Consider the following 13,986-nt stretch of genomic DNA (forward strand, 5'->3'; position numbering starts at 1 on the left):
CAGGCCCAGCACTGAGTACAAAACCCTTCCTCATACATCTGCACTCAGTGGTAGGTGAAACTTGTGACTGAGAATACAAGATGGACTCAATTCTGACCAAGCACCATGTTTTATTGAAATATTTACAGATGTGTCCCAGCTCTCTTCTTACCCATGGTAATTATAAAATGTTTGTGCATTAACATTAAACACCTCTTTCCCAGTCTCTTTCAAGGATCTAACAGATTTTTATGGTCTTCGTCGTCAGACAGCAGTGTGACTGAGTCCATAGGTATTTCTAGCTGGCTCAGCAAGAAAAGCTGAGCCAGCAAGCTCCCTCTGAGTCCAGGTTCATTTTCCCACATACTACAACTAAAAGGTTTCAGAACAGCGCCCCACATGCCAGTTGCTCCTCCAAACTGCCCAGTGGAGCACCAGGGAATCCTCCACACAGCACAAGAGCCCCTTAGGTTTTTATAGCTGTGTCTCGGGACTTGTAAGCCACACCACGGCTCTTCAGCTCTCGGACGATCCCTGCAGCAAGGAGACAAACACATTTCAGTATTCTCTAGGAGAAGCCCTAAAAAAATCTGATTGCTGTATCATGTAGCCTTCACTGCAGAGATTAAGAACTGAACAATCTTCTTCTCAGTTTCTTCTAACACTTTGTAAACTTCACTGTTAATAGTGAAGTTCCCTCTTCTGATTTAAATGCCTAGACAGAGCTCCCAGACATCAACTCTCACTTTGCTTTGGGAAAGAATTGAGTAGACATTTTGTTTACATTATTTTCTACCTGCAGATGTCTGAATATTATGACCATACTGCATGGGCCAAGCTCTTAATGTAATTCTTAAACCTCTCAGTCATTTCCATGACTTGTCTACACGTTCCACCTTCTCAGTAACCCTGTAAGAAATGACAGCAGAATAGCATCATGTGGTTCAGGATAGCTCTCATCAGCACCACACACCAGGGACAGACAAATGACAGCCTTCAAGGCCCTTGAGTGCAGTCTCTCAGTGGTTCCTGCATTCCCCAGTTCTCTCTCACCTCTGCCTGCGATATGAAGATGCCACACACTCTAACCAAGGCCAAAGAGCATCTCCTACATGTACCCTCTCCTTCTGCCCTGTGCTCCACGTTGTGCTCTGCCTGCAGCTGCATGGAGCACATGCCATCACTTGCTATGTTCCACTTGTTTCAGATGTGTCCAAAGCTGTGCCAGGAGGCTTCAAACCTCATGATGTTCCATCTCTCCCAACACAGACAGCGGAACTCAGGTCAGGGCTTAGGATTCCAGACAAAAGCGTGGCTTTTATACCAGAGATGTGAGATTGTAGTACTCCTAGGAAGGGGCTCAGGTTAGATGTCTGATCAAGGACTGTGGACAGGACAGGGCCTCTTGTCCAAATGGAAAGTATAATCTCTGCTTTATGAAGGTAAGGCCAACTCGCTGCATACTCTGTTTATAAATGAATAAAACCCATCATAGCTTAACAGTGCAGTATTACAATGGAAGGGGTATCCGCTCAACCATCCTTCTCAAGATCATTTTTCAAACAGCACCCTTTTCTGCACAACTCATTTTCATGGACAAACCTTTGTGTTCCCCTGTAGCTGAACAGCTTGAAATGTGCCCACTTTCGGTAGTCATCCTTTAATCACAGTTTATCACTTTGATGCTGTCCAGTATCACAGGTTTTATTCAACAGCATTTTAATATCAACTTCTGGCAGACAGACTGCTGAATGACTCCAGGTAGAAAACCTGTCTACAGAACACCTGAACCCAGCCTCCCATTTAAAGTCTTTTTGCAGTCACCTGGCTAATCCTTTCACCCACATGGTGTGTGCTGTGTTTGTAACACACCGTGTCTACTGAATCCCTAAATGCTGATTTTATCACATATGGCATAATACACTCAAGAGTGTAACTGGCTAATATACAATGCTTAGTATACAGAATAAGCCATCAGTTGCCATCCGTGCAGGAGTGCCTTACACAAGCCGGCAGCATTACCTTGGGGAAGGCGGCCAGTCACAGACACTGCATATACACCCGGCTTGAAGTTACCTGGGGGAAAGAAAACACTGAGATTCTCTGCATGGCAACAGCCAGATGGGCAAAAGCCCCCACCAGCCTCAGCCTGCACAGATGCCCCCTCATCCGGAACAGCAGCCAGAAACCCCTGCAGCAACCCAAAGAACAGCTCCCACTGCCCCAGAGAGGGGTCTGCTGCAGAACAGTTTGCTCCTGTCCAACCCAGGAGGGAGAGACACTCACTGATGCGCTGCCACTTGGAGACCCAGCTGTCCTCCGGGCTCATCATCGCAATGATCCTGTGGGAGAGAGGGGTGTGAGGGAATCTCCCAGCCAAAGTGCCATGGCACTGGGGCTGCCGAGCAGCCCCTGATCACGGCCCCACTCACCCGTCGAAAGAGGAGCTGGTGCAGTCGTAGACCATCTCGCGGTTGCCCTTCATCTGCAGGTAGGCATCGCAGTTGTCGCAGCCGTCGTACTCGAACTGGTCGATGGTCTGAGGGGGACTGAAGCGTCAGCGCAGGGACAGGCCGGGGACAGGAGGGGCTGCAGCCGGCCGGGGAGGGAGGGGAGAGCCGGGCAGCGCCGGCGGGAGCGAGGGAAGCCAGTGCCGGGGCCGAGACGGAGCCCCGGGCCCGGCGGAGCGCGAAGGAGGCCCGGGCGGGCGGAAGAAGGGCCGAGCGGGCGGGCCGGGCCTCGGCCGGCGGAGAGGGGCCCGGGCCGGGACAGGGAGGCCGAGGCGGGGCGGGGGGAGGCGCGGGCGGGGCGGGGGGAGGCTCGGGCCGGGCGCACCTTGACGAGGGAGCAGAGGAGGCAGGCCCGGAGGTGCCGCAGGTCCTTGGGGACGGTCTCCAGCGCCATCCCGCCGCCGCCGCCGCCGCCGCGCAAGCGCAGGACGGGGCCGGGCCGGGCCGGGCCTGCCCGTGGCGGCTGCGCCCAGCCGCGGCCCCGCAGGAGGGCGGCAGAGCGCCGCCAGGGAGGGACGGAGGCGGAGAGGCCGCGGGCAGCGCCGCACGCCGGGACCGCGGCCGGGCCGAGAGGAGCGGGGAGGGCGGGCAGAGGCGAGCCCGGGAGCCGCTGAGGGGCCGCGGCCTCGGGCCCGGCGGGAGCCGCCCGCAGCCCAGCGGCGGGGCCGGGCTCTCGGGGAGCCGAGGCCGGGCCGGAGGTCGCGGGAGCTTCGAGGTGCCGGAGGCCCGCTCTGCCTGCTGCAGCCCCGGGGGACGAGGCCTCGCCCCGTGCCCTGACCTCGGCGGTGTTTGCAGCTCCCCGCGCTCGCTGGGCAGCGAGGCTTCACCTGGCCGGCTGCGGCGGCAGCCACGGGTTGTCTGAAACAACTCACTTGCGTGGCGCGGCGAACAGGCGCTTGTTTCCAACACAAACTCGTCTTGGTACAGAACAAAAACACACGAGCAGACATGATACGTGGATAAATATATTAGTAAATAAATATATTTCTGAGCACATCAGCATATTCACACATCTTTGTTTCTATCAGACATAAATACACAGTTCTGCATATATATAAAACCTATTCCGTTTTGGGTCATAATTTATTCTCAAGCCCCAAGAGCTAGGACAGACTCAGAAAAACAAAACTTATATTCACATTTCAAAAGGATCTGAACTTTAGAGAAGGGAGGAACAGAGGCTCTGTGCAGAAATGGAGGAGGTCCAGCCAGCCTAGGCACTCTGCCCACAGCAACCTAACTCGGTGGGGTTGAAGGTCCTGGGAAGAAAGGCATCCCCGAGGAAGGACCGATGGCTTGGTTGTGGATAGAGTGAGTTCAGGATGCTCTGGCTTCCATCAGTTTTCAGCTGGGTCTTTGGACTCAATGAAGGAAAATGAACTGTTTCATTGCAGTGATACTGAAGACATTTAGTGATGGAGCCTAGGGGTACTGACCACTCAAAAGTATCACTTAAGACGTGAGATATGCAGGAACTGAGAGGAACCATTTCCCATTTTCTCAGATGATACTTCTTCTCTTGTAGGCAGCCAAGGATTGTAGTCCATTTACAGAAGAGGATTCAAAAAACACCTTCCTATAGAATTCCTCCCTCTCTTCCCATCTGAGAACCCGCCTAGATAGACCTGCACACTCTCACAGGAAGCCCCATGGAGAGGGCCTAGCATCTGAGATGTCTGTTTTCTGGATGAAAAGTAGCAGCAGAATAAAAATCAGAAAATGAAAACACTTTCAAGTGGGCGTTGCCCTGCACAGCCCAGTAATACTGCAGTAGGGAGTGGAAAGGGTTTGCTAGTACTGACCACTTTCTCCAGTAACCTTGGGACTTGCTGCAGACTCAAGAGTTCTCCTTTTTTAAGGATAAAGAAGAAAAGAGAAAAAGTACTTTTAGACTGCCAACTAGACACTCATTCCTTTGAGGCAGTGAAATGCATCCCTGGAGGCTCTCAGCCTTCCTGACTCCTAAAGAAACCAGTGTGAGCACCCTGACTTCAAGACACCCCCCTCTTTAAAGTCACCTTGAGCCCTCTAGATGGCCAAGGATGTAGGGAGCTGGTTGAGAGGAGCCATGTGCCACATACACAGAAAGTTGAACTGGGAGAATCTAGACCCTCTCCTGGCTTTATTATTATTATTGTTATTTTTTTTTCCCTCTAGTTTAAGACAGACTTTCTTGCAAGGGATAAAACAAGAAGAGACCGAAAGGGTTAGAGTATAATTCTGCTGTTTTTTTTTTTTTTTTTTTTTTTTTTTTTTTTTTAATGTGACAAATTCAGCTTTTCTCTAGACTCAGAGGTCCTGCAGTGGGTTGATCACAGGAGACAAGAAAATGAACACCAGCAAAGGAATAAAGTTATGTTTAAAACAGTGTTATTGGTTGACTTTTAATAACATCATGCTAGTGACTGCCAGCTGGGACAAAGATGCCTTTTTCAAAGATTAAGGGCAGCAAGCCCCGTAGAAACCTTCATCAGAAATGAAGGAAGGCAGAGGCATGATTAGTCTGAACTGGGACTGCCTAACCATTGCACTCCTGGCCTGGGGAAGAGGCTGCTGCTTCACAGGAAGATACAGAAAACTTACCACAGAGCAGATGGGGGGAATGTTTATCCCTATAGCAGGTTTCAGAAGTTACCTTCAGCTCCCTTGCCAATGTTTCGTTAACTCTGAAAACTTGAGATAGTCTTGGTGCCCTACAAACGTGCACTCCACATGGGAATCTGGCTAATTCTTTGGCCTGAATGATCCTTCAAGGCAATGAACTCCACAGTCTCATTCCCTGCTGCAGGAAAACTGTTTATCTTTTGAATTTGCCAGACTTTATTTTACTTGTATGTCTCCAAATTATGAGGCATAGGAAACAAGAATTGGGAATATTCCAAAACCATACCACAAATGGGGTAAGAAGGGAGTAAGTCCAGAGCCTAGAAATTTCTCAGGTTTTCTCCACCATCAAAATGCTAGAAAAGGCAAAAGGGTATTTTGAAAAACTCCTTTGCAAGATCATTTCAAGCATCTCACAGAAATACAAAGATAACTCTGGGTGATAGATGGGGCTCTGCTCTGCATTTCTTACAGATGCTTTTGCTGGGACTTTTTGCTCTGTCTTGGGGAAATGAGAGAGGAAGGAGAGAAGCAGGAGTCGAGTCATGTGAACTCAGGGACTTTCCATGACTCCTGTGATGGGGGCATCTCAAGTTTGAAGTATGCTCAAAAATGTAAGCTCTTAACAGGGCTGGCTACCACACCTATTTTGAGGATAGCTGAAGTTACAGGTTGAATGAGAGACTTGTTCACATTACCCAATGACAGGGTGGATTCTTTGCAATGGAGAAAACATGACCCAGCTCTTTCTCAGAAATGGCCATTGTCCCTGCATCTTCACCTCTACCACTGCTGGCAAAATGCAGCAGATGGCTGAGGGACAACAAAGTCATCAAAAGTGGTGAGAGATATTGGTTTCCAATGAAGTCAGAAGAAGCACCTTGCAGGGCAGACCTGAGTGCTGAGATGGAGAACAGCTTGTTGCTGTGTCTGAGATAAAAGTGGAAAAGTTAAATGAAGAAGTCTGGCTTTGACCTAAGAGAGCAAATGAAGTCAAGAGCTAAGGGGCCACAGAAAGTAATTTCTGCAGCTTTTGGTCATGAAGACTTGTTTATTTTTGAAGTGTTTAGCAAAACCTTCTGTGGCATCAACATGCCAAAATAGCAGCTTGCACTCACTCCGCGAGCTCTCCAGCTGGTGACTCCCAGAACTGGTCTCTGAGCAAGCTAGCCCATGCAGACAGATGCTGCTGGATGAAGACAGGCTGCTTGTGCCTTCGAAGGAGAAGACCTGAAGAACACAACTCTGCATTTGTGTGACCACTGCAACATGGAAAACATGAGGAGACCACAAGCATCACATTGCTTATGTGCAGTCTGCATCACAGTGTGGGCCTTGCAGGTCAGGGCTGGTTATTATGCTTCCTGTGCAGAGACCAAGATGTGAGCTCCACTACGGCTGGTATGCTGAACATCTTTGTTCACTTCAGCTCTCCCGTAAGCAAATTAGCCAGTGTCTTATTAAACTGAGTGTTCATGGACATCCTGGACCTCCTCTTCAGATCCTGCATTCAGAAAAACAAAACAAAACAAAACAAAACAAAAAAAAAAAAGTGTAAGCTACAGCAAGCTGAATGCTTCGGGACCTTGCACTGCTGGGACCTCAACTATTGCAATAGGGAGATTGGATTCTGCAGTGAAAGCCACAAAGTTTCTCTCAGTATTTTTGAGGGGCTTTTCTACCCCCTCTACAATCAGGTTATGTCAATGCACAATAAAACGTAAGGATAAGGCATCAAACTCATACTTGAATATTCAGAAAATACAGGCTAAGGATATGGCAAATCTCAGGATTCATATTCCTACTAGATATTTTCTTTTAAGGCTTTTTGATGTTTGCTCTTGAAGGAAAATCTATACAGCCTTTTTAAAAAATGATTAGCACCAAAACATAACACTGGTTCATATTCACACAGTGCCACGGCATCACACTCCAGGCACAGGGGACAACAACAAAAGAAACTCCAGACAACAGAAGGAGACTGTAAGAGAGGTGTGCATGCAAGAATGGTATGGCACGTGCATTTCATGGTGTTCAGAGGTTGCACAAATTGTTTCAGAGTCTCAAAAGAGCCAAACCCAATGACTTGTTGTTGGCCACTAATGCCAGTCCTCTGTGGCCAGCCAGCAAGGTCTGTAGTTCATGCTCCTCACCAGCCGCCCTCGCCTGGTGAACTACTGACAGGCAAGTGTTGAGTAGATTGCATTGAAACATTCAAGTAAGGGCTGCCTAGAAACTGTGCACCCTCAGTTACTGCTTCAAATAGTCTTTTTCTCTCTAATGTGGCTGAGTGTTGTGCATGCACCATGTTCCCTTTCCCAGATGTCTCTCAAGCCTCTCACACAGAGTAAGCATAGCCCAGTAAATGCATACATGCATTATTTTTCACATTCCCTTTTCCTGAATGTTCCTGAGATCAAAGAGAACCAAATGCCCATATAGCTATTCACAGAGAGCAATTCAAAACGTCTTTTCAAAACAGTCACAGCAAAGTCTTGTTCATTACAAATTGCAAGCTGTAGGAACAAAACCTCTGCAAATTAAATATATGGGAAGAAAACAACTAAAGGGGAATCTGCTTTGAAAATGTAGCTAATAGATGTGGGAAAATGAATGGACAGACACAGCATTATATGTATATATATGTATGTGTGCAGGTCATGGCTAAAGTACCAGAAGGCAGAGTTTGAGAGTATCTGGCACTTGTGATTTGTGTAGCCAGTATGCTGAATAAGCTGTTGCCAGCTGCTTCTCATGTACACTGGCTTATGTGCAATGCAGAAGAGTCTGTATAGCTTTGATTGCCCTGTGATCATCAGAAGTCCTGAGCCTCAAAGAGGGTTATTAAAGTATTTTCTGAAAACTGTGTTTGTGTGTGTGAATGTCAATACAAACCAAAAGAAAAGTTAAAAAAAGTGTTGAATCTAGAGATAGGTGAGAGATCCCCAGCTGCTGGGCTGGCTGTGGAGAACCGCACAGAGCAATGGCCTGAAGGAGCACACCTTGCTGATACAACAGAAATCTTGTTCTTTGGGTATTAACTTGTAATGGTGGTCTTTCCCTGCCCCTAATCCCTTTCGCCTTCTCTAGCAAAGATCAAAGACGTGACATGAAAGGGAATAGCTGAGAAGACAAGCAGGAGCTGGGGGAGAGAGGGAGGATGCTGACAGCATGCTGCAGGAGATGAGATTTCCCAGAGAGAGAAAGCAAGAGGTTTCATTCTGCGCAGGGAGTAATGCAGCTGTTCTGGGATGAGATCCTTGCATGCTGGGGTGGTGTAGGAAGCCATCTAGATGTAATTCATTGCTAGTTGTCTGACTTCTCTTAAAAAGAGCCTTTCAGTGCTGCTTGAGGATTGATTCTTCGTTTAAACTAGTCAGAGCTGTAAGTCCTTGGCATAGTCTCCCAGGCAAGAAAAGTGTGGATGTATCTTTATGCAAAACCCACCAAGAAAAGCTGTATAAACTCCAGGGTTATGCAAGCATCTTTGGGGCCATTGCAGGCACCCTGGTGATGTCTGCAGACAGCATTATTCCCCATGATGCCAGTGCGTGGTACTGCCTGGGAAAGGGGAGTTTCTACAGGGGCTGCGATTCAGCCTTACCAAGCTTCAGCCTCACCTTGCAGCTGGGCGAGGTAAGCACATACCTGGAGGGTGCCACATCCCACAGGAGCACTGTCAGCTTCTGGAAACCCTGGTTTAGGGACTTCCTGAGCCAGAGATTGTATTTGCATCTCTGCATTTGATAGCTCTTGATCTAGGCTCTTGAACCCATTTTACTTCTGGCATGTACATCCTCTGGGCAATGAACATCACAGTTTCTCTATGCCATGTGTTACTTTACTGGGTGTTTTAAAGCTTGTTTCCCATTTGATGCCACTACTTATTTTGTTATAAGAAACAGTGTCTCTTAGCTGTGTTCTCCCCTGCTCTATCTGATTTTGTATCCTCTGTTTCATATCCTTTGCTAGTCATCATTTTCTCAAATGAAAGTCTCTATATTCAGCTTTCTCAAAAAAGCCTTAGCATTGTGACTGTATTCGATCCTCCTGTACTTCTCCCAGGTCTACTACATCCTTTTGGGAGAAGTGGTGATGGGTGGTGCATTCTAGCTCTGAAAGCACTACAGATTCATGCAGTTGCATGATGGCACTTTCTGCTTGTCCTGTACTTGTTCCCAGCTAGCTCATAATAATCACCTGACTTGTTGACCGAACTACTAACAGCAAGTCCAGGATGCAGTTTTTCTGAGTTAGCTGAGAAGGGCCCATCACTGTGTGTAGGCATTTAGAAGCAGCTCTGCTTGTGTGTGGCATTTTATGTTATGGAATTTCACCCACCACTTTATTGCCCAATAACTCAGCAACAGGAGATCCTTCTGTAGCACTTTGTAACCAGTTTTAAAGCTGACAATCCTGGAGGATTTTGTCTTCTTAAAACTTTGTTATCTCCTCTCTGTGCCCAGAATATTTATGAGCTTGCTGAAAGGTGCTGACAGCTGGAGAACTCCACTTCCCTCCCTTTCCGAGTAACTTTCCTCCATTAAGACTGATCTGCACTTTGTCTCCTATTTTTTAGCCAGTTATTTACCTATGAAAGCACCTTCCCTTTTATCCTTTGAGAGCTTCATTCCCTTAAAAGATCTGGGAGGCGTTATCTCTCTACAAAAGCTGTGTTGCCTCCTCCCCTGGGTTTCACATTTAGCCATGTGTCTACAAGTCAGACCCTGTATTTGAACTTTTAACAATTTGCTTGCCAGGAAAGTCAGGCTCATCGTTCTGTTCCTTCAGCTATTTCAAGCTGATACTGCCCTCAGCTCTTTCTTCTGGGTCTGGGCACGGGTAACAGATTACAGTCCACATTTTTGGTTTAGCAGTTTTGTATTTGAGCCCCTGCAGAATGCCCAGGTGAATAATCAATAACCCTGGCAATTTGTTACTGTTCACTTTACTGATTTGTTTCAGAAATGCTCATACTGATGACTTGATCTGTGTGGGATCCTCTAACCCATGCCCTGAATAGAGACGTGCCAGGGTGAGAACTTCCTCAAGCACTTCCCTGCTGATTACTGATACAGCAAATTCATTTTGCTCCTCTACTTTGCTGTTAACAACCCTTGAACATCCCTCTTAGGCCTGTCTTACTCTCTGGACCTGCAGAGTCTCTGGCAGGCTTCTTTCTTGTGATGGAGCTGAAAATGCTTGCACCAGTAGTCATTCTGTTTTTCACAAGTTGTTCACAGAAGTCTTTCCCGGCCTGCCTCACCATGGCTCTGCACTTAGCTTTACATCCAACTCTCTTCTGATTTCTTGTCTGGCAACACCTTCACTTTTGAAGAATGGCTTATTGCTTCTAATTGCTCTCTCTGCTCTGCTGCCCCACCAAGCCTTTTCTGGGGCCTTTTTGTGGTTGGTGATATGTATGACTCTGGGCTTCTGGTACTGCATCTTTAAACGATCCCTGTGCCCAAAAGCATCTTTTCTTTTGACTGCTTCTTTCACTATTATTTTAAGAAGAGTCTCATGTTTATATACAGACTTGTTTGCAGACTGTGCTAATGCACTGTATTATAACCCAAATTCCATAGTGTTTCTACTTAGGTACAATTGGGGATTTTGTGTTACTTGTCATGGGACTTTATACTCTCCTTAATACACAGTGTCCCTCCTGTGCCCCAGAAAAGGCATACTCTTGTCTGTAATTTCACATGGAAATTGCAGAGTGCCACCGTGTTTTTGTTGTTGTTTACGATTCTTCTGAAAAGTTCATGTCAAAAATTTCATATAAAACTAGGCTTTCTGATTCATCCACTTACATTTTTAACCTTGCAACACTTACTTATCTAGAGGCATACATGCATTTCTCTTTGGACTCCTTGTCTATATTTTGTGTGTCCCATTTAAACAGGACTGTCTATTGGGATTGTTCTTTGCTGTTTTTACCAGTTCTCCACTGATCTTTGTGCAGTGACTTTGTAAGATAAAGTACTGATGTGATCAGAGCTTTAAAAGTTGTGTCATTACAAGCAACATGTTTTCAGCTTGATGGCTTTTCCATATAACCCCTGCACAAGCTTCTGCTCTCTGAAACTTTTACTAGTTCCTAATAAAGTAAAATCTATTATTTTATAAATCTTATAAGGAAATTTTGACTCTCTGTCTGTTCCTGAAAGCACCACAGAAGCTACTACAGTGAAACAGACTTAGAGTGACACTGCTTTAAAACACAGCAGTTCTTTGGGCTCCTGGCAAAAATGAGGTAAGAGGGACCAGAGGCTTCCTGAATGGACATGCTTTGAAAGTCACGCTGGTGCTGGCTCTGGGCAAGTGTCAAGTGCCTTCCCCATTGCACCATCAGGATGGGCACAAATCTGGGCCTCTGGGACAATCCACAAAGCAACAGAGGCATCGCAGCATGTACCTCTGCAATGCCTTGGAGCCCCATGTTAGAACTGTGAAGCCCAAGCAGCAGGTCCCCTGGGCCAGCGAGTGCCCCAGGGGGATCCCTGCTCCCTCCTTCCCTCCAGGCTGGAGGGACACACCTTCCCTCCTCCATCTCCAGGGTGTCCCCAGCACAGATCCTCCCAGTGTGGGGGTCACAGGCAGGGAGGAGCACAGACCAGGGGAGAATAAAACACAGGCTATAAAACATCACAAAATTTAGACAGAGGGAAGGGAAGGGAAGGGAAGGGAAGGGAAGGGAAGGGAAGGGAAGGGAAGGGAAGGGAAGGGAAGGGAAGGGAAGGGAAGGGAAGGGAAGGGAAGGGAAGGGAAGGGAAGGGAAGGGAAGGGAAGGGAAGGGAAGGGAAGGGAAGGGAAGGGAAGGGAAGGGAAGGGAAGGGAAGGGAAGGGAAGGGAAGGGAAGGGAAGGGAAGGGAAGGGAAGGGAAGGGAAGGGAAGGGAAGGGAAGGGGCACTGCTTAAAACATGAGTTTTATCACAAAGAGTACCAAAACCTGGCAGTACATCACACATTTCCTACAAAGGACACACAACAGTAGCCACCAAAGCCAGTGCATGGTGTTGCACAAGCCTGGCACCTCCATTTCTAAATCTGTCCATTCCTGTGTCTGCTCTTTTGCTCATACACTTCTTCTATAGAGAGAAGTTAAGAGCAGGCAAGCCAATATAGGGATCCTGTTTCTCATGGTACAAAATATATAAGAATGAAGAAATGACAGTTGCACCTATACCCCTGAAACTTCAGGGTGCAGTCACAGAACACAGCACCATGAGGCACATCCCACCATGTGCTTATGGTGTCAGCCTCCAGGCAACATGGAGATGCGAGGTAGCCACACCACACTAGGGAACAGTCACCCCAATGGGTGGCAGCTGGGCTCCTCTTTCAGCAGTTTCCTGGGCCACAGCCTGCCAGGGAAGCCCAGACACTGCTGCAGCCCATAGGGAGGATGGCAGTGGGTGGCAAAGCCCTGCACTGTCACAGACAGCAGCAAGGTGTGACGTGCTTCCTTGCACTGTACTCTTCCACAGCCACATCTGGAAGAAGCGCCAGCTGCCCTGAGACCTGGATGGAAAGATTGGTGTGTCCTGGTGGCAGCCAATTCTTGCGTGTCCTGGCCATGGTGGGCTGGTGGACGAGGCCACAGGACACTCCCTGTGAGAGGGACATGGAGCAACCCTGGGAGCTGTTTTGGTCCCCCCTTGCTCATGGCTCCTTTGGCCCCAGGTGTGGCACTGCCTCCCCAGATATTGTCCCTTCCCAGCCAGCACCTGGGCTGGGGACAGAGAGGTCCATGCTGAGTCACACTGGTCCCTCGGCTTTGTTTTGCAGTGGGAGCTCACACCAGCTCCTGAGCAACCTGCCACTGTGCTGCAGTCCTGGCAGAGCTGTTTCCTGAGGATATCGCCACACACCGTCTCCAGCTCAGGGCGCATCAGCCCTCAGAGCTACCAGCAAATTGGAGAGACATCCCTGTGCTGCTGCCTCTGTGTCTCTTGAAGTGGCAGCCTCCCTCCAGGCCCTTTGAACAAACTCCCCCATCACCTGCAGAGCCAGGCTCTTCTGCGCCTGGGAAAAACCTGTTCCTGGGAGCCTGGGAGCCCAGCGTGCCGCAGGCACTGCGCCCATCCGGCCTTTCCCCCTGCCCTGATGCCTCCTTGCAGGCACGGCACAACCAGGAGCCTGGGCGTGGTGTTGGGCTGGATAGACAAGCATGGGGAGGAAGTTATTATCTCTGTGGTACAATGGGCATGGTGAGTCACGAGTTTAAGGCCGGCATTTTAACAGAAATTAGGCAGCCAGATCTGTATTCGGTACCTAAATCAAAATGATTTGCCTCAGGACCTGCAGTGAGTCAGTGGCAGGGTGAGGAAGGGAGCCAGGTGCTGCTCTGCTGCCAGCACCTGGCCTTGCTAAGTTGCAGGCTGCTATTTGCAGAGTCCAAGAGAGCAAGGCTTGCGAGCTAAACCTGGGCTGGCTCTTTCAAATGTTCTGGTATTTTCCCTCTCACAGAGAGAGCCAGAACTGACGTACAGGCAAAAGGCCAAATCTTAATTACACCTAATTTTCAGAAGACACTAAAAAGTAACTCCCACACATCAGAGGCAGGTGAGACAGGAGGGATGTGCAAATCCATAAACTCATTTAGTCTGTTCCTCTACTACATCCGGCCATGCACACTCATTTCCTTGTTGAGTCCAGCAGGCTGGGGTTAACTGTATCAACTAAGCCCACTAAGCCTTAACAATAATGACTTTGCCACTAGGACATCCAGACTGCGGTAAGGATACTTAGAATTGTGGTTCCACCCTTTCCTTTGTGAGATAATCCAGTGGCTAGAGACCCCCTAAACAGCTTCCTTATTTCTCACTTGTATTATTTTAGGATGAGATTGCAGGGTTTGGTGCACTCAGCTGATGTATTAACACAT

At 48.2% G+C, this 13,986-nt stretch overlaps 2 protein-coding genes across 2 annotated transcripts in view; both read right to left on the reverse strand.

Annotated features, from left to right (window-relative positions):
* Positions 1 to 90: 90 nt before the first annotated feature.
* On the reverse strand, positions 91 to 2,963 carry SUPT4H1 (SPT4 homolog, DSIF elongation factor subunit). Its single transcript, XM_082776334.1, has 5 exons — positions 2,815 to 2,963; positions 2,412 to 2,518; positions 2,266 to 2,321; positions 2,002 to 2,055; positions 91 to 513 (listed from the first exon to the last, which is right to left on the reverse strand). Exons 1-5 carry the CDS (start codon positions 2,881 to 2,883, stop codon positions 446 to 448), a joined length of 354 nt encoding a protein of 117 aa, XP_082632460.1. The 5' UTR covers positions 2,884 to 2,963; the 3' UTR covers positions 91 to 445.
* A 515-nt stretch (positions 2,964 to 3,478) lies between these two features.
* The window catches only part of RNF43 (ring finger protein 43), a 66,221-nt gene continuing 55,713 nt past the window's right edge, over positions 3,479 to 13,986 (reverse strand). The window contains exon 9 of the mRNA XM_082776032.1: positions 3,479 to 6,597. Within this exon, the coding sequence (XP_082632158.1) occupies positions 6,554 to 6,597 (44 nt within the window). The 3' untranslated portion in view covers positions 3,479 to 6,553. The remainder of the gene's footprint in view (positions 6,598 to 13,986) is intronic.

This window comes from Aythya marila, assembly GCF_965140915.1.
Source record: "Aythya marila genome assembly, chromosome: 20".
In the NCBI taxonomy this organism is placed as follows: Eukaryota; Metazoa; Chordata; class Aves; order Anseriformes; family Anatidae; genus Aythya; species Aythya marila.

Excerpts from the sequence above, each read along its gene's own strand:
- SUPT4H1 (XM_082776334.1), bottom strand. The coding sequence starts at position 2,883 with ATGGCGCTGGAGACCGTCCCCAAGGACCTGCGGCACCTCCGGGCCTGC. Across the intron at positions 2,519-2,814 it reads TCCTCTGCTCCCTCGTCAAG|ACCATCGACCAGTTCGAGTA; the intron begins GTGCGCCCGGCC and ends AGTCCCCCTCAG. Across the intron at positions 514-2,001 it reads GACTGGCCGCCTTCCCCAAG|GGATCGTCCGAGAGCTGAAG; the intron begins GTAATGCTGCCG and ends TCCTTGCTGCAG.